Source organism: Megalops cyprinoides, chromosome 13 (genome assembly GCF_013368585.1).
Source record: "Megalops cyprinoides isolate fMegCyp1 chromosome 13, fMegCyp1.pri, whole genome shotgun sequence".
NCBI lineage: Eukaryota > Metazoa > Chordata > Actinopteri > Elopiformes > Megalopidae > Megalops > Megalops cyprinoides.
Window position 1 is genome coordinate 26,388,755 of NC_050595.1, and position 26,713 is coordinate 26,415,467.

General features: G+C 46.5%; 1 protein-coding gene across 1 annotated transcript; it reads right to left on the reverse strand.

Moving 5' to 3' along the window:
• Window positions 1-2,245: 2,245 nt before the first annotated feature.
• aldh1a2 (aldehyde dehydrogenase 1 family, member A2) lies at window positions 2,246-26,180 on the reverse strand. Its single transcript, XM_036543396.1, has 13 exons — window positions 25,906-26,180; window positions 14,463-14,567; window positions 13,468-13,608; window positions 12,391-12,520; window positions 10,474-10,535; window positions 9,551-9,679; window positions 9,208-9,321; window positions 6,114-6,216; window positions 4,737-4,921; window positions 4,183-4,347; window positions 3,756-3,913; window positions 3,362-3,436; window positions 2,246-2,878 (listed from the first exon to the last, which is right to left on the reverse strand). Exons 1-13 carry the CDS (start codon window positions 26,020-26,022, stop codon window positions 2,806-2,808), a joined length of 1,557 nt encoding a protein of 518 aa, XP_036399289.1. The 5' UTR covers window positions 26,023-26,180; the 3' UTR covers window positions 2,246-2,805.
• Between the last annotated feature and the right edge of the window lie 533 nt (window positions 26,181-26,713).

Consider the following 26,713-nt stretch of genomic DNA (forward strand, 5'->3'; position numbering starts at 1 on the left):
AAGAGGTCTGTAACCATCATCCTCAGAGTTGCCATATAATGTAATGTAATGAAGGTTCAGATGCTGAAAATGTGTCATAATGAATTAAGAAAGAAACAACACTAGCTTCCAAAACCTGCACAAGAAAAACACTCCAAGCAGCTTTATAGTGTTAATCTTGGACCAAACTAACTACTAACAAGATGTGCAATATCCCAGGGCCACAATTAATCTGACATTCTGAGTAGTTGCCTAAATTTTTTTCGAAGGACACACAGTTGTGGAGGGTTTTTAATGAAACTCTCCACTCCCGTCCTGCAAAGACTGCAGTGCTTGGGAACGCGGTTGCACAACTCTGTAATGTGGGGGATCAGAGCCTCCCTGCAAGGCCCCAGTGCTGCCCAGCCTCCCTCTTATCGCTGTGTTCGTTTCTTTATACACTGTGATTCATCTCGCTCAAACGCGGGCTGCTGTGCGAGAGGAGGCCTGAGCCATGAACCAAAACAATCTCCCAGGATGAAAGGATTAGGTGAAAAGTAAAGAGAAGATCATTCAAAGCAGATGAAAAGAACACGGCACAACCCGCCGACATAAACACAAGCCCATCTTAGAAGGATGCGTTCTCCAACTGTGCCGCGATATTGAGGGAGAGGGGCAGCATGGGGTATGGATGTGCAGACGGGGGGAGGGCATCAGCTCCTGTGTGGCTTAGTTCGCACGTCTAAAAATGTCACCCTGGATAGAGAGGGTCCTGTCCCAACAGCTGGCGTACCCCTCCCCTCCTTCAGTGGTCCTCGTCCAAGCCTATGTCCTTACCCTGGGGTTATGCTTTAACTTCCCGGTCAACCGCTGGTGTTCTCTGTCCTAACACTGCGCTGCAGTGGGATGCACACTTGTCCCCCTTGGGAAAGACCAGCGATGGTTATTGGCAGGGGGATTGTGGGAAAATCCTTTTTCACATTTTGGACAGCAATTGGCAAGGGAGGATTCCAGATGAGGGTGCACACATCTGGACTGCTCCTTGTCATTCGAAGCATGACCGTCTATAATTTCACACACACACAAAGACACACACATGGACCCACACACACACAGACAAAAACAAATGCGCGCGCTCACACACACATACACACACTATTCACAAAACCCCAAAATACATTTACACACACTCATTTTCTGTCACAAGCAGTCCACCCCTTGGTCAGTCTTTTTCAGGAACATGTTTAGATTTCACCAAACTTCAAACTGTTAATCTGCTAGCCACATATGACTGACTGTGGCTTTTTATCGCTAGCATAAAAAGACATGATTCACCAGCATCACATATTCATATTGGCATCTGTCTTTAAAACTCTTCACAGCCACTGACCACAAGGTAGATGACCCAGCATCAAAGACCCCGGGTAAGTGAGACGGAAAATTTGAGTGCAGCAGCACTTACAGGGAATTGAAGACACAAATGAGCCAGATCGCATTCTGGAAATGGGCTTCAGCAGAAGTAAATGGTGAGGCAAAACTGAAATTTGGTGAAATTTCTGCCTCCCAGGTCCGCGTTAGTTGGCTCCTTAACTTACACAGAAAGTAAATCTGTGTTAGCAGCTCACCACGGCAAGCGGTGGAAGACCTCTGCATTCCACTCACAAACTCAACGATACGCGAACAGCGAGAAACTATATAATTCATATTCATATCTTGTCCTGGTTAAAATACCGTACGAAAACCCGTAATAAATCACAGCGCAACTGCCTGCGTCGCTTAAGAGGGAAGCACGCCCGGCGCCTCTCCTGGCTTTACAGCCATCTCCCAGCATCGCCGGGGCTCGCACCAGACGCCTCATTGAGTGAGTAGATTGGGCTTGTTTTTCTTCTTCCAGAGTTACAGCAGCGGTGTCTTCTTCATCCCTGCCGATAGTTAAATATGAATCGCGGCGGAGGGCCTCCGCCAGCCTCACCCGCTCAGATCTCCGGCCAGAGCGGAACAGTAAATTGTGTGACCTCATGAAATACCCGCGCGCCATGTCAGAGCTGAGATAGTCCGGCTGAGAATGGGGGGGGGCTCTGATGCGAAGGCCAGTGCACCGCTTCACACCCCCCCCCAGAGAAATAAACACAAACACAGCCCGTCTTTTGGAAAAAAAAATGTTTTTAATGAAAACAAAAGAAAAAAACTAGTCATTTTTTATATTTTCTTAGTTCTTATTTTTTTCATAGTACATAATTGTATACACATGATAATAAATGGACACCAATGTAGAATCGTTTGCGGTTGTATAAACTGGATCGACTCCATTGTCGATGGACCTGACTAAAACAGGACTTACAGGATAACCATTCTTTGTTCGCAGTTTTTACATTGGTTGAAAGTATCTTTTAAAATATCAGTAAAAGTGATATACAGTGTTAAGTAGTAAAAGAAGAAAAATCACAAAGAATTAGAATACACAGTTAAAACAAACATATCACTTGAGTCTTTTTTAGAAAGGAGAGGGTCAGTGGCCTTCATCAGAACTAAAACAAACATGGATTCGCAAATGCTACGCAATAAGGCAATGATACATGAGGTTTCAGATGATGTGCGCGGTTTTAAATAACCCCCCTTCACAGCCGTACCCCTTCCCCACGCAGTACAATAAGTTAACAGCAGGGGGCGAGGGGGCGGTGGGAGAGAGGTACGGCAGTAGTGTGTGTGTGTGTGTATGTGTGTGTCCATTGAAGGGGGGAGGGGTCAGTAGATCACCTCTCCGAGTGCTTTAGTACGGTTAGTGGAGATGGCCGGTTAGAGGTGCGCACAGCAGGAGAGGAAGCACTCCCCAGGACATCGCGTGCCCTAGGAGTTCTTCTCCAGCAGCTTCATCGTGACTGTCTTCATCTCTGAGTACTCTCTCAGGCCGTACTCGCCCCTGGAAAAGACACGAGGACAGCCAGCCCGTTATTGTTGTTTTATCATTGCCGTTTCAGGAGGAAGGCAGGGCTAAATGCTAAATTGTGTCAGTAATGCTGGAACATTTATGTTTTGTCCCCGGGAAACAACTGAAAACACAAAAAATCCACAGTGCGTACTGAGTCAATCTCTTTGGTGAGTGTGTGTATATTTGTTGTGTACGTGTGCCCATGGGTGTATGTGCGCGTGTGTGTGTGTTCGCATGTATGCGTGTGTGTACGTGTGTGTTTCTGCTACATAGATCTTGGTAAATTTGAAGACATGCAAAAAAAACCCATCCAGATGGCATGTTGCATGTAAAGAGTACAGAATTTCAGCTACAAACTTTCCTCCAGATCCCTTTCACGGCTGAGGGGAACATGTTCCAGTTTATTACCAGTTTGGCTCCCGCTCGCACTCGCTGACACCGAGCCAAACACCGGGTGGGGGGTGGGGTACTTACATCTCTCGCCCGTTTCCAGACATTTTGAATCCTCCGAACGGACACTGAGAGCTCAGGGCATTGTAACAGTTTATCCTATGGAAGACACAAAGCATACATTATCACTCTGTGGGTCCTCTCCCTTCTATTTAGTCCTCTTTATCATTTCTTCCTGCAACGCTGTCTGAGTGCTCTCATTTTAGGGGATGGATCCTTTACACTGGCAAAAATGACACATTCTATTTTGAATGCATGTTTTTATAGTACTAGCACTGTAAGTCTGTCCTTTGAGGACAGACTTCAGAGAAAATAAGGACAATTAATCAAGCAATGAATATAAACTTTTAAATGTCTGTCAAGAGACTAACTTAGGTAGGGAGTATAGCAGCAAGGATAGTGTTTGAATGTCCCATACCAAACAGTGCCGGCCTGCAGGGCAGTGGACAGTGTCATGGCTTTGTTGATGTCATTGGTGAATACACCAGCAGTCAGCCCGTAATCTGAGTTGTTGGCTCTTTCAATCACTTCCTCAATGGTTTTGAACTTCATGATCTGCTGGACTGGGCCAAAGATCTGTAGGAGACAATAAAGAAGTAAAAAAAGATTCAAAAAACAGGAGTATCATTTCATTAGCAACAGCAGTGAGGTCACTTCAACTGTTACATTGTTTGAGGTGTGCTTATTGGTCAGTTTTCAAATCAGGAGCAGTGTTCTCTCACTGCTATTAGCCAATACAGAAGGTTGGTATTATCTTTGAGCCGCTTTCCAGGGCTCACTCTAGTTGCACAAACATACCAATACAGGTGTGTGTGATTCCCAGGTCAGTCAAGTTATTTGTGTACCTCTTCCTTGGAGATGCGCATGTCATCACTGACGTTTGAGAAGACGGTGGGCTCGATGAAGAAACCCTTCAAGCCCAGGGCTTTGCCTCCACACTCCAGCCTGGCTCCCTCATTGATCCCACTCTGGATATACTCCAGCACACGGCTCTGCTGCTCCTGGCTGATCTGGGGTCAGGAAGAGAGAGAGCTGGTTTGCAAGCAGAGAAGGTGAAAAAAACATTTGCATGTAACACCTAAAACCAATCCGGATTACAACTTGGAGTTCTAGCGAAACTATTTATTTTATTACACTACAATTTTATTATTTTATTTTATGGTTTTTATTTTGTTGCTAAATAAACTGATAAAGGTCACAGAAGGCCATTATTTTCTTTGTTTTGGATGGTGATGATCCACAAAGTTAAAGTGTGCACTACATCTTGCCAGATTACTGTATGGACACTTATTTCAAAGAAACACTCCTTCTTCTTCAAGCCATTAGAGAGGTGGCACAAATAGAGTGACCTCCAAATTCCTCCACTGATTCAGTAATTTTTCATTGAGGGATTCGTTACCTGCGGGCCCTGCTCGGTGGTGGGGTCGAAGGGGCTCCCCACCACCCTCCTCTTGGCTCTCTCCACGCTCCTGCGCACAAACTCCTCGTAGATGGGCTCCTCCACATAGATGCGGGAGCCGGCAGTGCAACACTGGCCATTGTTGAAGAAGACACCCTGGTGGGCCTGCTCCACGGCCACATTCACTGAGGAGGATGAGGAGGAGGAAAAGGACTTTACTCAACTGGTCTGCTCACTCACCAACAATTCAGGTAAATGTCATATATGACACATTACCAGCGTCAGCACATTTTGGAGTATAATGCAAAGCAAATAAGTAATATGATTATGTAATGTGAGGAACATAGAGGGCACTCCAGATGTCAGTTAATAATGTGTTTTAAACAGAGAGATTAGGATTAAATCCATATTTCAAAATACTGTATCTTGTTCCTGCACATGGGTGGCTACTTGGACACCAACTTACACAAGTCATTTTTCTTACTCTTAAAGAAAGTCATTTGTCACACAGAGTTAAGCTAGATGCTGTGATCAACATTACACATTGCACAACTGACGTAATTGAGATTTTCACTGCTGCGTTAAATTTCTCTCAGCTTGTTGACATCCGAAACCTGAGAGGCAAGCCCCACCAGTGGCATGCGAGGGGTTAACCCAGTGATTTATGGCGCTCGTCTGATGCTAACAGCTAGGGCAGGTTCCATTTCACTAATTTACAGGCCACAAGGAGCCAGGATCACGGCTGCTGAAAGCATTTGAAAGCACTGATACTCCAATTTGGAAAGCCACTTAGTACTAACATGAGACTCATTCAGCTGGTAGTTTTAGTGGGAACTGTAAAAAGACGCATGCACCCTGTCATAGGTATTGACATTGGCTAATCCATAGGTTGCAAACACATTCACTTCTTTCCAGCTGGAGAAATGCACAAGCTACAGAAAGATTAGCTCTCTCGAATGGACAGTATCAATCCGAGGTGATTGCCTTTATGGAAATATATAACTCTAGAAAACAAGGGTGCCTAGAAGTATTCTTTGAAAAAAGACTGATATTCATCATTTAATACATCACTTTAAATGGGACTTACATGTTACACTCAAAAACTGTTTTCAAATGAGCCCCACAGGTCATTTTGTTAATACAAACAAGCACACGTCAAACCAGTAGCCTTTTCCAGGCTGGTCTGTAAATGCTTAATACATCAACCAAATATTTACCCTGACTTTTTTTTTCATAGACCCAACATGGAGTGCCTTTTGAAACAATCCAGTAACAGCACCAATAGCCTCTGAAAGCACCTGTAAGCTTGTGTAAGACCACCTATTAGCCTTAACAGGAAATGACAAGGAACTAATAAAACCAGGTCTGAGAACTTACAGTCTGCATCTGCAAAAATGATGTTGGGATTCTTTCCCCCGAGCTCCAGCGTTACTCTCTTCAGATTACTCCTTCCAGCTGCTTCTTGGATCAGCTTCCCAACCTGGGAAGGAAACGGAGTTGGGTTTTCACTCACAGAGACGCGGGCCTGCAGTGAACTCCGGCAGCCAGATCAGTAAATCAGTGGGTTGCTGCCATTAAATGACTTTGCAGGTTGGGCAGAGCCACACAGGAGAGAGGCAAGCAGGTCTTCCGAAATTGGAGCATGACAAGCATAAATCCAAATTATCTATTACAATTTCTTCTTTTTTTTGAGGGGGGGGGGGTGTCGGAAGTGAGGGAGGAGTGATATTTCAGCACTGAAAGGTATCAGTGGTTTAATCAAGTACAGGAAGGAGAGACCGCAGGTTGTGTAGGTGGCAACCTTGATTTATGAGTGACTGGCAGAGAGAATGGGAGAGATGTGTTAAAGAGATCAGCCTTGACAAAACAACAAACACCAAAGGGACCAGAGGGAGTGAACTGTTCTCTGATAGGATTCTGACTCTCCCGTGTCATGTGGTGAGGGGAGAAACCTTGCCAATTCAAAGCTGTCCGAACGTCTCACCAAATACAGCAGGGATGTTCTATTAATCAATTCTCTTTTATAATTCACTTCCTTTGAAACGCTGCCCTGACTGTCTGTGCAGGGACACTCTTCACCACATTTTCCCATGTCTCTTTCCAACCTAACCTCGGAGACTTCCAAGGGCGACATATCCAGGCATTATAAAGTACATGGAGTGTCAATACCAATTAAGCATGTGTTAGCATTATTGAGCCTCCCCAGCTGGTTCTGTTTGAGTGTTCTCACATCAGACAGGACATCTCCTTCTTCTTGCCATCGCGCAAGATGCGCTCTCCGAGGGAACCTTGGGATACCAGCGAGCGGCGGTGGTAATCATAAACAAACGCTCGCACGTCTTCCTGTCTCCGCGAAAGAGTCGCTGACACGGAATATTTTCTCCCTCTGTTTTCCAGGAGATAGTGTGGCGAGTGGGGCGGTGGGAGAGGGTGAGGGTTAGGAAAACAACTTGCCCCCCCCCCACTGCAGGCGAGTGGAAACAGAGCAGATTCGCTCCTCACACGGAAGGGCGTTCCAATGCCGGGACAGCCTGCCCCCCCCAAACAATAACGCGGGCCGCATAAATGTGACTTGGGAAATCAACAGGGAGGCCTGCTGAGAACGCTGGGCTGAGTTGTAGAACAGCTGTTGGGTCGGTAAACATTTGTTTGGCATGAATCATCCCCCCTCACACACTCTCCCGTAGCTCGCTTTGATGGTCCTGCGCGCGTATGGGTGACTCAGGCTGAGATCACAGGCCTGCACCCGTTTAACGGGAAAGCGAAACACTCCGGGCCACCTGCCACCTTGCCCGCCACCCCGCGAGTCACAGCCGCGTGCCTCCGAGCGCGATCGTCCCCACCTCCGAGCGAGCCGTCCCTTTCCACTGTCCCCCCTCTAATTTCCGCGAACGCCGATGTGACTCACTGTCTGTGTATTTACACGCTTTCGCTGCGCGAGTTTTGCCCAGCCCCCCCTCTAATTGACTCCAGATTACAGGGAAAACAGCGACAACAGCAGCCCTGGAAAGAAAAGGGGGCCATTTTTGAGGAAGCGTTCTCTCATCGCCTCTGATTAAAAGAGGAAGGCCTTGTGCGCACTGGTAACGTGAGAGGTGACCGCAGAGGGGCCGTGTCATTGCTGTGCGTTTGCTGTCGTTGCAAATCACTCTTGCATGGGCGGTGCCTTCCGGCTAGTCTCCCGCATCACCACACGAGACAGGCATTCCTCTCTATCCTGATGGGAGGCACGGCGTGGCCAACGTTGCATTAGCAAAAAGACCACAGACTCTGTGTGTCGTGCACGCTCTAGACAAGGAAACTCATCCATCTACTAGCTGTGTTTACATGAAAGCCCCATATGAAGAATAAAGTTTGCTTTGGATACGATGTCTCTGTTTTTCCCAGACTGGTAACAGCAATCTACAATGTCCGCAAGTCCGCTGCAGGGTTGGCTCTTGCAGATTACCACACACATACAGCCCTCTGCCAGAGTGCCCCTGCTCCTTGGCTCTCTAACAATCAGAATAAACACATCCTTGGTTCTTGAACTCTTGTACCAGTGCCAGACAGAAACACTGTGCGCTCAGAGAGTCCAGAAGGTAGATTTACAAGGCCACATAATCACATGAAACATGCTAAGTTGCCTGTCTATTAGATAAATAACAACACGATCATTATTTGTAAAAACAATCGCTGTTTATAAAAACCGCCGGGCCTCTCTTGGGACTCCGTCAACTGATGCAAGACGCTGCAGTGTGTATTTCCAACCGCAACAGCCTCCTGGCCCCTATGACTGTTTGCTCTTGATCACTCATGACTCTCTATGCACTTCCTTTTTTAGCTCCCATTTACCCCAAGGCAACGGCACCGGCCAGAGTCTGGCAGGTGGAGTGAGAGTCTGTGCAGCCTGGGTCCTCACTGCACAGGGCTGTGAGGGCTATAAAGCAGAGTGTTTCTGGATGTGGTTGGTGTGTGGGGAGGGGGGGAGAGAGAGGGATCCCCCAACATGGGGGGGGGCTGGGTCGCCTCCTCTGAGGCCAGAGCGTGGGCCTGTGCGAGCGGGAAGCGGGCCGGAGGAAGAGCAGAGCGCGGCGCCGGAGAGGGCCGTTTGCGGTGGCTTTGTAGCTCTGCGCTGCCTCACGCTATTGTTCAGCGGATCCGAAGGGTCCACCTCCGCTTTCAATCCTGCCTGATTCCTGCAGCCACTCTGAAGGCCCTACGCTACAGATTAATACTAAATGAGACAAATAAAGACAGGGTTGCGTGTCTTGGCCCGGTCTGATGTGTGTTACAGCAGGGTGCACACCTCTGCGCCTCCTGGAGTGCAGAATAATGATACAGCTAATGGCTCTTCAAAACTTATTTTACATTTCACCCAGTGGGCTTCTGCCCACATAGCTGCCTCCTGTGGCCTGCACATTGTCCCGCTGCGTCACTTACAACAAAGACGGCGCATCTTCTCTCCTGTTCCGCTGCTCGGAAGAATTACCTCAGTTGATCCTGTAAAAGCCACTTTGTCTATGCCCATGTGCGAAGCTATCGCAGCTCCTGCCGTTGGCCCGAATCCTGGCAAAATATTGACGACTCCCGGTGGAAACCCAGCCTGTCAAAACAATACGAGAGGAAACAAGCTTCAGAGGAGAAGGTTCCGGAGCCAAGCTAAACCACAGGCAGAGAGGGGGAATCGAGGGACCCAGCCCTTCTTCCTGATAGCCAGGGAGTGGGGGGGGGGGGGGTGGACAGTGTGTCATAAAGGAAGAAGGGGAAGAAGAGAGAGAGAGAGAGGGCAAAGGACCGCAGCGGGCAGCCAGAGCGGAGAGGCCGGCGGTTACCTCTTGGACGAGGGCCCCCATGTAGAGGCAGCTGAGCGGGGTCTGCTCGGCCGGCTTGATGACCACGGTGTTGCCGCAGCAGAGCGCGGGGGCCAGCTTCCAGGCAGTCATCAGCAGGGGGAAGTTCCACTGGACGCGCGGGGCAGAGAGGGCAGCACATGATTGGCACGTTGCTGGCACTGGGGGCACGCGCTTGTTTCCTCACAGTCGCTCACCCGTTCGCTTTCTCACACCCCTTCGCTTTCTCACACACTCTCACGCTCGTTTCCTCAGGAAAAAAAGCCCTCTGTCGTATTTAGTGACGATTTCATAGAAATTAGATCGGGATTGACATCCGAGTATGAAACTAAGACATAACAGTGATTATATAACATAGTCATGTGAGTCTAAGTTGCCTGCAATATTAGAGTGCCTACATACAGCAAAATCAATAGTGTTAATTCAAGTGTTCATTTAACTCAGAAAAGTATCTACACTATCACACTTTTACACTGATTTTGTTGTGTACAGTAGCAATACCCTCCCAAAGTTGTCTTTTTTCCCTGAACTAAACCAGAAGACTGAATCTACGCTTTCACACTGCAGCCCTCAGCAGCTCAGTATTGCAGTTGTCCACTCCACCTGCCAGCATCTTTTCCCAAATACACACTGCCTGATAAGCTTCTTAGAGTTTCCGAAACCTCCTCAATGTGTTTCAACAAAGGGAGTTTTAATTCTGTCCCCGATCCGAGACCACCAACACCCCACCCACCGCAGACAACCCCCCCACTCACCCCGGACCCACCCCCACCCCAGCCCTTGTCCCCCACCCACTCTACCCCGCTTCCATGTTGGAGAACTTTGCAGCTGTGAGAGCCGAGAGAGTTGTATTTGTCTTTCGATAGGACCGATTTGAATAGAAAATAAACAGGCAACACACTCACCGGGATGATCTGTCCGCACACACCGATGGGCTCGTTCCTGGTGAATGTAAAATAATCTCCATCTGTGGCACAGGGAGAGAAGGAGAGGGAGAGGGAGAGAAAACAGGATCATTATTATTCAGTGGTCCAGTTGGGTTTGGCAGAGTATGAAAAGAAAATGGGCCACAGACGCAAGTCAAGGGCAGAACACTGATCTACGGCACTTTTGCTCAAAGAGACATCAAAACACTTCTGATACTGTTTGCTCAAACAAATTTTTTTCCCACCGTCCATAATAAAGAAACAAATTGAAAAACACCCCGGCCCTGTGAAAGCTGATCCTGGTCGAAAAAAAAGAAAACACGAGAAATAACAAAACAGGAAATTTGAAGTTGACGACAGATAAGATGATGGATTTAAAAACCGAACGCAAATAAATCAGAGTAAAAACACTAGATACAGAGTGGGAACGTGTGGAGTTGGTTCCTCTCATATGATCGAAGCTGCAGGAGGATGGAATCATGCAGGCCTCAGCTGATTAAACATTCGCTTGGAAAGGTAGCGCTCCCGCCAAAGGCCCTGAGCCAGGACAGCGCTGCACCGCGTCTACCCTGGTGGTCAGATAAGAACATCACCACCATCCCCATATCCTAACAGTGTTGCCAGCCATTGTTTGTTTGCGCTGTAATAACCATGGCCTGGGCGGGCGGGGTGTGGGGGTAACTGAAGTAAAGCACAGATAAACTGAAACAGTTGGCAAGTTTCGGTTGAAGGACATGAAAGAGCCAAGGAACCAAAGTTGACAAGCACTGCGTTTGCTTATTGGTCAGCTGCATTGTACAGGAGGGCATAGATCCATTAACTACTATTGGTCTAATATTATAAAAAGTACATTTTAATATTGCTGCCTGCTGGCATGTCCTATTTACCATTGTCTAGTGCAGCATATCTTTAAGGGGAGGAGACATTAAACCTGGACAGTGCAGGAATGCAAAATGGACAGAACATGCCAGATGCCCACCAGATCCCATCTGGCCCTCATGTGGGCCCCTGAGTGCCTTCCCCCCCGTCTCCCCTCCCCCCCAAAACCCCCGTTAACGGCTGCTTTGTGACATCAGAGGCGAGTTGCTTCGGCCTCCGGGCTCCCCGTTGCGCTCCTTTCAAACAGCTAAATTAGCCAGAACAGTCCTCCCCCCCCCAAACCCCCCGCCGGCCCAGTCACTGTGCTCCACCGGTGGCAGTCTCAACAGGAGGGTGGCCATTAGCACTCAGATTTATAACTGGTCAGGGACTGCATCTGTTTACTCTCAGAGCACCTCTGCCCTCGCAACAGCTCCCTTCCATTTCACTGCTCCCTCAAAGCTCCTCCTACTCTTCCCCACAGCTCCACCCACTCTTCCTTTACAACTCCGCCCACTCTGCCACTGCATCTCCACTCTACCCGCATAGGCCCACCTGCTGTACCCGCAGATCTTCACCCACTCTTCCATCCCTGACCCTAAAGTGATACAAACCCCTATAACCATGTGGTATTTACGGTTGCATGCATTCCATAATTTCTCATCACACATATAAAGCAAATTTAGTAAATTAGCCAGCAAGCTAATCAATTTATCAGATAATGCAGCAGAGCTCAGAAGATCCAATGAACCTGCTACAGAAGGACTCAAGTCCCTTAATTAGGGATGGTAGGGGTAATGGTTTGTAACCTGCATCAGACCTGCTACGCTAGCTAACAAGCAGCTTTTGGAGATTCCTTTGCTCATCCTTTACACTCATGAGTATGTTTTTTTAACTACCTCACAAGCAGTATACCTAGCATAGCAGTACAAAACCCAAAGGCTCCTTGAAACTCCCTCCTCCCTCCTTTACTGGATACCAGTTCTGCAGGGAGACCACTATCCCCTCTTCAGCATTCGAGAGGAGGCCCAAACGTACCCATTGGAATGGTTAAGCCATGGATCTTGTCCGCCCATCCCGCAAAGTATCTGAGTGTCTTTATGGTTCCCTGCAGGTCCACGTAGAAGGTCTGGAGGAAAGGTTTCCCACTGTCCAGGGACTCCAGCGTCTGAAAGGAAAAGGTGTGTAAATGAGCGGGACAGGGAGCAGGAGAGCAGTAAAAAAAACACGTGAAGGGTCTGGATTACTCATGGGATGACTGATACCCTAGATGTATCAGGAACATCTGGATCTCCACGTACTCTGACATGTCTAATTTTATGTTGCTGAAGCAACGGTCAGTTTATATCCTGTCCTGGAGGAAATCCGATACCCTGACAGCACCATGGTAGACTACGCACCGAAGACGCACATCCTTGAGTCCATCTCTGAGGGGGGATTAGGCCTTTATCAAGTGCCATCAGAACCACCTGGGTCCAGACAGATGGTAATTCCTCAGTCCAGTAATTCATCCTCATGTTAGTTTTAATTTGGGGAAAAAAAAGGTTTCAGTGTTTTTTTTTCTCTTTACACCGTGTTTGAAATGTTGAAGTCATTATGCTTTTGTTTTGACTCATTTCTCTGTTTAGATTTATTGGGAGCATGTGTCTGCATCCGTAATAATACAAAGGAGCAGGATGAGAGTGCTTCATGCAACATCGACCATAGCGCAGCCCCCTTTTCAATTTTGTGTCTGAGCTGTTATTTCTGCCTTTCTTACTACAGTCAGCCCATGTGTTAAGCGCACCCGTTTTCAAATGTCAACAGATCTTTCATCTCAAATTAAAAGACAACGCTCAGACAAAGAGCTGGCCTCCGACCCTTTGCACTTGGCGTCTAGAGCAATCTACGCACAGCGGTTCAACATGGTTCAAAAACAGGGAACGTTTGTGGCAACACTGCTGCCGTAGAGCGATATTCTTTGAAGTCTGAAGGGGTCCGAGTAAGGCCAAAAGGATATGGGAGAGGCTGTCGCCAGACACTCCCTTATTATAACAACTCCATCATGCTGAGCACACAGTGCTGAGATAGAGCAGTCTGAGAGGAGTGGTGGATGTGGGCCTGGAGGACACTCACCGCAAGGTAGGCGCAGTCCCTCTCCACCAGGTCGGCCAGTTTGGACAGCAGCCTCCCGCGCTCCGAGGCATCCATCCTCCTCCACACCGAGCCCAGGGAGAAGGCCAGGCGTGCCGCCTGGACGGCCTTGTCCACGTCCGCCTGGATTGGGGGGGGGGGGGGGGGGGTGCGCAAGGAAAGAGACAGGAAGGGGGAGAGTCGTTAAGAGAGAATGAATTAGAATGAAAGAACATCTCCACACCGTTACTCTATGGCCATGAGTCAGTTCACCACAGCAGCTCAAAGGCAGTCTGATTCGAGAGGATCCCTGAGAGAGAAAGAGAGAGAGGGCCTCTCTCCAGCACAGCTCTTTGGTGCCTCCCGAGCGCTTTCCAATTTGTGTCCGTCCGCGCTGATTTTCCGCAGAGAGGTGCAGACCGCGGCCGTGGGGGCGAGACAGCGGGCCTGCCCGACCGCATCAGACTGCGGGCCCGCCCGACCGCATCAGACTAAACTCGACTGCTTGTTTGCCCCGCTACTTTTTGGCCACTCGCTCGCACTTGGACACCAGTGGAGGGGAGGGCGCCAGGCGGGAGGCTGCGAGAAACACGTGTGGCATTCCACAGCAGAAACCCTAGAACACCGCTGTCTCACAAACACCCAGTCATGTGGGAACAGCGTAGGCAAACGCAGCCTCTGGGGGAGCCATGGGCTTACTCTTACAAGAGGAGGCCACCAAAACTTGTACATTATTTATTTGCCTTGCAGATTACCTTATGTAAGGCATATTAGGGTACATAACATAAATTATACATAACCCATTCATACACTGCTACTACATACAAACAGGACATTTGCTGATTTACTGAACATTTACAGTTTTGTAGGGTAACTCACTCACGTGTAGACTGCCCCGCTCAGGATCCAAACCAGTGAACTTCCATGAAGTCTCCTACCCTAACCAATTCACCAAATTACTAAAATCCCAAATTGTGTTTTAACCATTTTTGTCTTACCTTCTCTGCCTCCTGAACTTCGCAGATCTTCTCTCCATTGGCGGGGTTGTAAACGGGGAAGGTCTTTCCGCTCACTGAATTTTGCCACTCGTTATTGATGAAGATCTGAAAAAGGGAAAAAAAATCGACACGGATTTCAGTAGGAGCTGCACAGAGGCCTTAGGAGCGAAAGGGAATTTCAGTCCACAAGATGTTCACATTCAACCGCTCATTCAGCAATTTTTCATGTTCACAAGTGCCATGCCAATAAACTGTCCAATAAGAGGCTAATCTGACATTTGCTTTTCCAACCTTCTAAAAACAAGCATGAAATCTAAACAACTCAGCAGAACAGATGCAATTAATAGTCTTAATTCTCCCTCCCGACTGCCCCACCCAAAACATTTTGGAGATACGCATACCACTGCGCAAAGCTGGGCACAAAATAAAATTTAAAGGGATCAATTTGCATGTTCGTTCTTCTGCGGCGGCCATGAAAATGAATCATTAAAACAAAAATTTGGTCTGACATCCCAGACACGTTTTTTCTAGTGTGCGGTCACATATGCTTAATTGGCTGTGTTTATTTAGTTTCTTCTCAACGCCCTTCATCATGGAAATTTGAGCGGCCTCGAGAGAGACAGGAGGAGGAGAGAGAGAGAAAGAGAGAGAGCAAGCATTGGAGAGGAACAGGGATAGGGGAGAAAGAAGAACGAGAGAGAATGGTTCTTTGTATTTATTCCCTGCATCAGTCAATAACAAATTGGGCCTTTTCACTGGCTTGTAAATACTCATATAACTCCCCCAACATGCAGACAACTAGAATGAGAGTTGACCAAGAGTTGACTTGGGGCTTTGACTGGGGGTCAAACTGAGATGGCAAATAAATATGGAAGGTTCTTCTTTTTTGCTTGACTGAATAGCACTTTCTTTTCAAATTAATTGGTTATTTTAATTAAATCCAGGGAACAGTGTTATTGTAATTTGGCTATCGCAGTCCTGCAGGAATATGAGCCACAATCCGCTCGGGCAACACAGGTGTTGCCCACACAGATGCCGCGGGAATCCGGGCTGGGATTCCTGGCTGTGTCTGCAGTGCTCTCAGGGGTGTCCTCCACTAGCTAGACAAAGAGGTGGGAGGGGGGGGCAAGGAGATAAATCCCAATCAGACACAAGACGCCCCCCCCCCCCACACACACACACAGACAGACACACGTTTCACAACATCACCACCCTTTTACGAGACCCTAAAACACGTGCCGTACTTGGGTTCTGCCATGTGTTAAAGCAAGCTGTCCGTTTAACGGGTCGCCTTGGATTTCAAATTCTGAAAGTTTCCCAAGTGCGATAAACACCACAAGAGGAAGTGGAAAAAATGCACAAAATATCACAAAACATGTGGCGGGTGATGGAACAGAGGAGGCAGAGAATGTATCTTTATTTAACAACTATCTTGAATCTGTTTAGCATGATTGAAAAGTCAGCCGTCTTGAATGCAACCCATGGGACCTGAATCCTTTTACATGATTGGATCTAATGTGACAGCACTCACGTGCAATCCACTTTAAATCACTTTACTTAAATGAAAAAACACAACTGGTTTTAACCCTGATCTGTTGGTTATCGCTGAATTGTAATGCAAACCAAACTCTATAAGAATAAGAATTCAAATTAATTACTGTGAACTGAGGAAAGGTGCCGGAATGCTGCAACATTATATATAAATGGGCAGTAATTGGTGATCCTTCATAAAAATCCGCAAGCTTGTCAATCATGATCAGGGTTCAGCCAACTTATCTATTTAAAGGTAAAATCTTTATATCTCTAATCTCTACCACTGCAAAAATATATTCGCATCACACAAATGCACTCCTCTTTGTAGGACCAATATCATCCCTCGTGTCTGATATTCTTCCTCACTTCCTGAAAAAAATAAAGTGTGACGTGATGTATCAAACACTTTATGTTAGAGTGGCGTAAACGGTTTGTGGATGTGGTCGCTCTGGACAGTTTTGGTTGTGTGGACTTCAGTCGCTGAGGCCGTCTGATGGATGGAGTGCAAGGAACACGTCTGCCTCTCTTAAGCCCTTTTACATACACATTCGTTCATCCAGCCATTTTATTTGCGGAGGAACAAAGACGCACCGAAGCGGGGTTTGAGCACTCCCTCCGCCCCTCTGATCCTCACTGACTCTTCCGCATATTTACGAACATAAACTTAACGGTTTAAGTACAATTTAATTGGCAGTAAACTGCGGAGCATTCACTTGAAAGCAGGTATAAAATACAGGTTCATTTGGAAATGATTCAAGGCTCGCCCCCGCCGCCCTGCACCACCCCCCCCCCCCCCCCTTGCCTCTCTCCTCCAGTTGGCCGGTTTACAAGGAAAACCCTCACGCGTAAATTATTCACCTCTGAAAGTTTTAGGTGTTCTGTACCAGCCGGTGCCACTCCACAGGCATTCATACCGCACGGAGATGGATTCCACACCAATTAATCTGCGTCAGTCTGGCTGCTTCCCACCGCCCGGCAGATAGAGGCAGCCCGTTACGGTGCTCTCTCTCCCTCCCAGCCCGGCCAGATCGGCTTTCTCAGGCGCTGTGCTCCGAGGGCTGCCTTTAATCTGACTCTCATTAAGGGCACTTCATAAAAGTGTCAGTGGCTGCGACAACTGAAGACCCGCTACAAAAACAGAAAGCCCTATAGAGCGCGGAATTAGTTTTTAAATTTATAGGGGCCACTGTAGTGGAACGCCTTAAATCAGGGCAGCCCCCCGCCGGCCCCCTTTGACAGTCTGAGTGAGAATGCAGTCCGGGGGTAGCTTTTCTGCTCCGCGCAACCCCGCTCAGACGACACCGCCCAAACAAGAGACGGTAACGCGGGGAGAACCGCCGGCTGAACCCCCATCTAAATCACGGCCAGAAAAGGACAACCATCAGCCACTGCTTTGTCCGGCCTCCGCTCTGCTGAAAGGGCTATTAACTTTTGTTTTGCTCCATTCAGAAAGTTGATTAAGACGACAAGGCCGCGCAGTAAATCAGCCCTCAATGTTTTCTAAAATGATTTTTTTTGTACTTTATAAGAAAAAGAAGATGAAACGAGAGGTGCAAAAGTGCAGAGTATCAAATGGGCCGACTAAGCACCCCCACCCCCCCTCACCATCTCCTCAACCATCCTCACCCCATACACAGGGAGAAAAAGCTAACAGGCGACAGCTTGATGGCATAAATCTTGCATTTATATGGCTTATGCCCAATTGGAATTCCACACTAAAACCCTCCGCGGTGAGAATCGTTGTCGTACCTCAGAGATTGAGTTCTAAAGTGTACCTGGAGACTGTCAGTGACGCATGTCATGCTGATCCTTAAATCCTTAAAGAAAGTTCTGTCTTTCTGTGTTCGCATTCAAAAGTGTTAGAACCAAAATAACATTTGCCACATAAATGCACATACAGATACAGTGGGGGGAAAAAAATCACATGAAAAACATAACGGCTCTATTTCCATTTGCGCCAAAGTGCTCACAGCTGTCCGACTTCCAGCTGTTTTGTAAACACAGAGGCCACTATGTTGTCACGACATCCTATCCTCCCTCAGTAACACAGTACCCAGGGGAGCTGGACAGTCTGCGGATAGGTGAAGCCTTTCTGAATAAATGCCATGGCAACTGCAAACATTTAGAGAGACCATTTGTTCTGTGAATATCAATATGTAATTCATGCTGACAGAACTAGGATGTTGGACTAATAAGTTGATGAGTCCCGGCTATTATAAACCATGGCTTTTGCCAGGAATAAGAGTAGAAATGTATACTAAATGTCTCCGAAAAATACAACGCTGTCATTTTTTTGTCCCTGTTAAACAGACAGGCTTGTCTATTCACATCTCTGAAACTATAAAACAAAGTATCCCTTTCTCCGGCACAGGAAGAGGAAGGTTAACATCTACACAAGTCCCACAAGATCACGCAGGCACTCGCCGCACATTGAAAAATGAACCAGAATGTTCTCTCGGTTCCGCAGATTCACCGAGCATTCACCAGAGGTCCATTCGTCATCTGCCAGTCCACTGTCTCTGGAGGACCTTTACATCTGCACAGAGCCAGGGAGGGCAGGAGATGCCAAAGCACTGACTGAGGCCGGAGCAACATCTGTTTGGCCGCCAGGGCCTACTCATGGCTGACACACGGTAGTTAAGGAACACTTAACGGCGGTCATTTCGTGTCACTTTCTTTGAGGGCATGCAAAAAAAAAAAAAATCCCTCATTTTTTGGACGGGGGGGCTAAGATTCCAAGCCCTCTGCACCTGGGCCCATGTCTGCACAGGAAGTTTCATATTATGTCCTATCTCAGGAAGCTGTTCCTGGAAACGCTTCAGTACAATTCTAATTACTATCGTAATGGGCATGGGGAAGATGAGCGATACAGGTCCCAGCTACCTCTTTTATTCTGTCTCATACCTCTCACAATGAGCCTGATGCATCAGAGCTCATCGTAGTGCCACGTCCAGTGGATATGTCACCCTGGTCCACCTCTCCAGACTTTTCTCTCCCTGCAGGTTTCTTAGGCTGCAGTTTTTCTGACCCTGGCCCTAGGGGGCGCACTCTGTCTGTGGTTTCAGGCTGAGCTCTTAATTAGTTGGGCTTGATCGAGCTGTTAACTAAACACTGGTCTCAGCTGGACATCACTGGACAGGCATGTGCAGTTCAGTCGATGTGTGTGTGAACAGTACGGTTAATAAGAACCTGTTTCTAGTCATTTTTGCTGCTCTACACAAACAATTGGGCTCATATCAATTAGTATTTCATCTGACTGAATCAGTTTCACTAGTGATATTGCATTTTAGGACTTGGAAGCAATTAGGCTTCTTGGAGACAGCTCTCAAGACATTATGTAAAGGGCCAAATGCTAAGAAAAATATGCTGAAACATCACTGACAACACATTGCTCTCTACAGTGCCTTAGAGATGATTATTGCCAGATGATACCAAACCCATATCAGTAATTAGTCAACAGCTCCATCAAGCCTAATTTATAACAACAGAACAAAAGCTAACACAGTGTGCCCCCAGGTCCTGCATTAGGAAACACTGCTGCGTTGGCCTCGTGTATCTGTGCTGGGAGAGAGTGAGAAAGCTGAAAGTGTCACTCCTCACATTCATTTTAAAAAGACATGAGAGAGAGAGAAAAGGCCGCCTTGGAACGGACGACCCCTGTCCGAGCACTTCCAAGTACTCAGGCTTTACAAGTGCGGCTTTCGAATGACACGTCCATTGGAAAGACAGAGCTTGGTCCCTTCTCCCAACAAACAGGAACAAACTGTACCGGAGTCTCTTACAAACTCATACAAATGTATGACACCAGCTCTGGGCCAACTGCTCCTCCTGCACAAAAAAAACAACACATTTTCCCATGGAAAGCAACCGTTAAGAGATACATCTACTGAGGCCTGTGAGGTTCCTCCGTGAAAACAGCGAGACCAACAACGCTTCGCCTCATCATTTTTCCAAGTCACCAGAGTACTGACATATCACAGGGGCTCCCTGACACATACAGTAGCCGCTCTCCCTACGAGAGGCAGAAGGAAGAGGATGAGGAGGAGGCTCATCGCCGGCTGCTCAGTCTGCTCAGAAGGTGGACGGAGTGTTTGAGTAAATGCGTGCCCTGTCCCCTCCGCAGAGCGGAATCCCGGGGAGGGGTGCTGCCTTTTGCTGGCGCGCCCCGGCACAGCAAGCCGAGTGTTTGTTTTCTCTGCTCGGTGGAGTGAAGCGCGTCCGAGGGGAAGTGGGACAAACGCCGTCCCGGTGTGTCATTGTCGCTAAAGATCAGGGGATTAGCAGGTTAATTAGCCTGGCTAATCGGGGGATCTCTGGAGCGGAGGGGGCCCTAAAGACTCGCACTGCGAGGATCTCCTTTCAGGAAGATACCTGGAGATAATCAGATTTATAGAGGTAGTCTACAGCATAGGGCTCACTGCAGGAACTGACTTAGTGTGTGTGTGTGTGTACATTCAACATTAAATCAAATCAAACATTAAATCAAATCAAACATTAAATCATTTCTTACATATTCCCTCACTTTCACTTATTTGACATACACTTTACTTTTTACAGTAAGAGCTTGCTCATATTCCATTGGCAAAACTATTTTTTTTGTGCACGACTCACAAAGAAATTTCCGTTGATTTCAATCCAGAACTTTAATCAAACCGTTAGTCACTCTTAGTTTCTTAAGATCAAGATCGGCATTTTGAAATGCAAAGGAAATTGCCTAATATGTATAATATGTGGAATACTGAGTAAAAAAATAAGCAGAAAGAATAAACATCAAGTGGAAGTCTGAGTAAGAATCCCAGCCACAGTGATGATTTGGTTCCAGAGGAAAAACCTTCCAGCTAGCATCAAACACAACCTCCATAATTTCTTTTCTTTATTTTACACTCCAAAAACAGATTACTTCAGACTGAAACACAAACAAAAGGAACATAATTTATGACTTGCGATAAATTGCATTCACGCCAGTGAGGGTTAGGATACTTTGCTTCCAAATGCACTGGTGTGACTGCTACTCCAGGGGTCTCAAAGTGTGTGTGTGAGTGTGGGAGAGAAAGAGAGTGAGTGTGTGTGGGACAGAAAAGGAGAAAATGAATGTGTGTATGTGTTACTGGGAGGGTAAGTATTAATGTGTATAAGTGTGTGTGAACAGTTCACACAAGAGCCTGAGGACTGATGATTTAATCGAGGGCTCTTTTCTCTGTCCCTTCTCTTTCCCTCCTCTTCTCTTTTTCCCTCCTTCCCTCCTCTCTCTCTCTCTCTTTCCCTCCCTTTCTCTCTCTCTCTGTCTTGCTCTCTCCCCCCTCTCTCTCCCTCCCTCCCTCTATCCCCCCCCCCCCCCCCCCCAATGACTGTCTTGCTCTCTCTCCCTCTCCTTCTATCCCTCTCTCTCTCCATAGGGTGTGATAAATCACCCAGCTCTCAGTATCCCCTTCCTTGGGTGCTGTTTGATCTGGACCGCAGTGAGAGCCCGGGTTTGAAGTGAAGAACTCCAGATCCGTGCAGGTCAGGCTCTCGCCAGGCAGGGCCAGTGACCCACACAGTGGGGCGGAACCATATATTACACTGCGGTGGATGGCACAGAGCCATGGGGAGCTGCTCAGCTCCGTCTGTGCTATCTCAATCAGCGACGGTTTGATGGTGCCCTTCTCTCATTCATTTCAACCTGCCTGGACTCTTCTTTCCCCTCACAGACTGGCTGACAAAAAAATCTTCACGGCAACCGACAGGCTTATTTACTCTTTTCCTTTGGCAAGGTAAAAATAGGCGTGATGAAGCTGAGCGCACACATGCATGCACAGATGAACAAGCAGGCAGGTGTGAGATTGCCTGTTGGGAAAGTCTGACGGCTGACTGCCAGTGGCAAGGAGATGGCACACATTGCAAACATCACCGGCAACACGAGTCTTCTTACTTTTCGCTCGAAGTTAACACAGTTGAATATTAAACCCTTTCGATTTACAGCCCAGATTCCTTCCCAAATTGCTGGTTTGGGGTGACTTCATCTTGCAGCCTGTATCATCTTATCAGTTAACTCGAGGGGAGTAGTGCTACAGTTCTTGGGAGTTAATATTAACCTGAGGCAGTGACTGCCAATGTGCCATGGATGAAATAGGGATATGTTTGAAAAAATATCATCTATGAGTGATCTTAAAGACCATATATATTCATTTTTGTGAATTAAACACCTAACAACAGTTATACCAGAACAGCTGCTTGCAAAAAAATCCCCTAATCCTTGTTGTTCTCAACTCAATGAAGGAAATCCTTGTCAACGCTCGATTTGCAGGCAAGGATTTATTGTTTTTGGTGTCTGGCTTAATGGCACATAATCACTGAACGGTGCTACAAACTATCCCACCTAAAGAAAGGATTCACTAAAACCCCCAAGAACAGCTGAAAGCTAGGTCTGTATTAATTACCCTTAACACATGGAGTATTAGAACCTGCAGTCTTTTCTCCTCTCTTCTCAGCTAAAAAAGTGAAAAACATCAATAAACACCCATCGGTGGTGGGAAATTTATGGCTTCCTCAGTGGTGCTATCAGCCCTGCGGACGCAGCTCCCAGCCTGGGATCTCCTCAAGCTGTGACTCTCCTCTCCTGAGGCCAGTCAAACGCAACGTTTTTATTCCAGGTTCAGTGGTCTGAGCTCTCCCTAAACAGCATTTAAGACAAACAGCTGGGGAGGGGGTTGGGGCAGGGGAGATGGGGGGGGGGGGACAACAAAGAACTCCCTCTGTCCACTGCTCTGACCAAAGACAGAAGAGCACGGAGATGTCAAACACAAAAGCTGGTCATCTGCACCCTAGACTGCGGTGATTGCGCACAATTGAGGGCACGAGGGCTGGCTCCATTCAGACAGAGACGAAATTCATGCAGCGAGCAGCTTTCACTGGACGGCTCCAGAGAGGGGGGGGCCAGGGAAATCAGAGAGACTAACGTTCACGCCGATAATGGCTCTATCTCACACCTGCCCATCACGCTCCGGGTTTCACTAACTCTGCAAACATGCCAAGTGATAACCCCACACTGCAGGGGAAACTGATGCCTGTTTCAGCCATTCTTTTAGTCAGCACACCAAAACAAAAGAGACATGAACCTATAACTGAAAATGCAGGCTCTGTTGCTATTTAGCAGAGTATGTCTGTTCACACGTTCTATTGCTTAGCCAACACGGCAGTGGCAAGACCAGGTTTGTAACTGCTAAGCTTCTGGCTGCAAAAATGAACCGCATACACTTAGCTTTCGGGTCAGATGGTTCATGCCATTTACTGACTCCCACTGAAATGAACCAAAGGCACTCCTTGCAGACGGGCACACATGCACTGGCCTTCCTGAGAGAGAGCTCCTGGCACTACCTGCCATCCCTGTTCGCCCTGCCGGGCACCAGAGAGGGGAGAGCAGGAGCTAGCATCAGGGCTACTTGAGCTGCCCATAAATCACCAGCCCCCTACCCCCCCCCCCCCACCTCCACCCCCCCCCCCCACACACACACACACACAGAAGATTGCCCAAATTCCTGGGGGTTAATTCACCAAGTCCTGCGCTCCCAAACGTCTTGGGCACCCGAATCCCCTTTATTTTGTGCCTTCATTTTGAATCAGAATGTTTCTGTCTCGCAGGAAGCCAAACTGAAGACAGGGTTATGCATGTAAAGCAAGCATTCAAAACCTTGCTTTTTACTTTTCATTTACAGTTATTTCGGTTATTTCAATGGGGTGGGTATTTCCCCACTTCCTCTACATGCAGATTTGGAGTTTGCCTCAGTGCTGTGGCCTTTGGTCCGAGACCTGTGAGGAAAATGCTAAAGAAGTGCGATTGCCCAACACACACCATACTGCACTGTCATCTAGCCATCCTGCACAATAGTGCCCTTTAGTCTAAGTGCAGTGAGATAAACGCTACTGAACTGCAAAAGAACCTTTGAGAACCTTTGGCAGCTATGTTAACACTTGTAAGGGTCAGCTCCTTAGTGTGTGAGGACCTTTCATTTACTAACATGAAAATAATCCATTTAAAAGATTTTACGGGGTAAAACAAACACCCATAAGTATATTCTTGCAGTGTGTTAATAAATAATCATACAATTAATAGCATGTTACATATGTTTATATATACCGTAATATGTTATGCAACTATATTCTTTCATAACACTCTAACACACTGATTCTAGTTCATTTTTCTCTCTTACGGCTTGACTCTGGCTCTCTGTCTTCTAAATTTGACTGCCGAGCCCACCAGTTCAAATTATTGTTACTGCAATTTGTAGCCTGTGCAGATGCGTGATCACGCACCATGTACTTTCAACTCAGAAGTACAAATTTGCTAACTGTGTGAGTCAGTCCGTTTTAAATACACACAATATGTCGATACTCACTAAGTTAGTTTAAATTCGTTTTTTGTTTTTTAAAATGAGGTTATATTACTGAGGTTAGAATTTTTTTATGTTATGAAACACTCAATAATGCACGTGTATGTACATAACCTGAGCATGATCTAAGGGTCACTTGTACTCCAGCAGGGAAAAGCCTGTAACGAGCCTGTGGACTTTTCAGCAGAGCTGCAAACTTAATTAGAAGCGTGATAAATCAATCACAATAAAATCAGCTACCAAATTAGGGGAGTTTACAGCGGCCTTTTATGGAGTGTTAAAATTTCTCTTAAGCAGTAAAACAAGCGAAGTCCTCGATAAACAGCACCACCATAGCTTGTCTTAGAACAAACATGAAATAATAAACGGCGCGGACAAAAGAACATGACTTCATACGAAGGAGTTGCAACATTCACTTTAGTATGCACCTTATGGATGACACCTGCCCAAACCTTTGCGCTGTAATGGCTTTAAATTCAGGCGGATAGCCTACACGGTAAATCTTTGGTTTACGGACGTTCCGCTGCATCCAACGTCAATCAGCATTTTGGAATGTCATTAAATTTTATTCGATTTTGTTTTTATTTAAAGAACGATACGTTTCCAACTTAGATGAAGAAATACTGATGGTTTATGGTTTAAAAACATATTATTAAACCTAAAATCGTGATACAGTAGTATATGATAAATGGAAACAGGAAAACGCATAGACTGTCTATCAGCAGAGCACTAGGATAATGAGCGAAATACCATCTATGGGATGGAACGAATGATAACGGAACACCCTTGCACAACACGAGCCTTAAGTTTTATATAAGTTATTCTGAAGATTGCTTACTTATATTTATGGCCTTTGATGGCTTTGATGTACAGTAAAATGCATCAGATGGCTTTGATGTACAATAAAATGCATCAATGATTAAGACATTTTGCTGATATCGTTCTAATTGGCGACGACAATGATATATAAAATTGGTATTAATTTCTTATTCAGTTCGTACACATTGACGCTCTGTGTATACCATTTTATATTAAAAAATGTTTTAAATACCTAATTAAATAAGCACACTTATAACAGTGTAATAAAGATAACATTTCAAGAGGTCTGTATTTTCTGTCAGTTCAGCTTTGCTTTAAATGACTAGTTTTGAAAGAAAAATAAGAGTGATAATAAAGATAAATAAATGTCAATCAATAAATGTTAACCAAAGCAAAACTTTGCGCTTGTATCTTGCAAAACAAAATCACTAAAATGTTGTGCATTATACATAACTGAACCGAAAGCAAACTTGGTGCATAGAATTGTAAGTGTAAAATACGGCTCCTGAAACAGTACGTGATAAAGGCAAAAACTGTCGTGATTTTGTTTGGCAGCTTTAAAAATTACGCATTAGTGCTCAATCATATATGAAAATTAGCATTATATGAAAATATAAAAGGCATCGTATTTAATGCGTGAAGGGAAAAGTCAGCATCTGGCAATAAATAAATAAAACAGAATGAATTAGGTTTAAAGCTGTTTCCAGAGTTTGTCCACGAACCTTAGTGTACTTTATCTCCGGGTTGGGCACCGGCGAGGGCATCAAATGAAGCGATGCCATCAGCGCAGCGGCGTCGGTCTTCACTTCACCGGGGAGCTCAATTTCACTCGAAGTCATTGCGTCTGGGTCTCTGTTACAGATGTGGCTGTTGATTTTTTCTATAGATTTCTGATTAGCCTTTAGAATCCTTCCTGTGTTTATAGCCAGGTGTCAGCTTCGGCCCGTTTTTATTGGGCAGCGGACAGGGCCGCCCTCCTGATATAATTAAAATCGAACATTTACATAAACCACTCTAGCCAACCGTGAAAAGGAGGACCCCTCCACCCCCCCACCCCACCACCTCGAACACCACCAACACCACCCCCAAACAAACGGAAAGAACTGAAAACGACGAGACTGCTCAAGCGGAACCCTCTCAAGAAATTCCGTTTGAAAAGAAGCTGACTATCGAAGCTAATTTATTTATTTATTTATTTACTTGTTTATTTAGCGAGATATAATCCAGGTACACAAATCACTGGCAGTGGGGACAAAAGTGAAAGGGGGCGTTGAAAAGTGCGTTTGAGCCGAGAACCTGGTGGGTTTATGCATTCTAATTACATGAGAATTAACACCTAAGTGCGAGCGCAAATCTGCCTGAACGACTCTTTAATCAAAACAGGGTGCTTGAGGCTTGAACTGAAAAAGTGTAGAGTGCGCGTCGCGGTAAATAAACCTGGCTAGATGTACGGTTCTATCATTGTAGTCAGCTCTCCAGCGTTTCTAGTGTGTGTAATAACCTCGAGTAGTCCATTTATTCCTTTATATT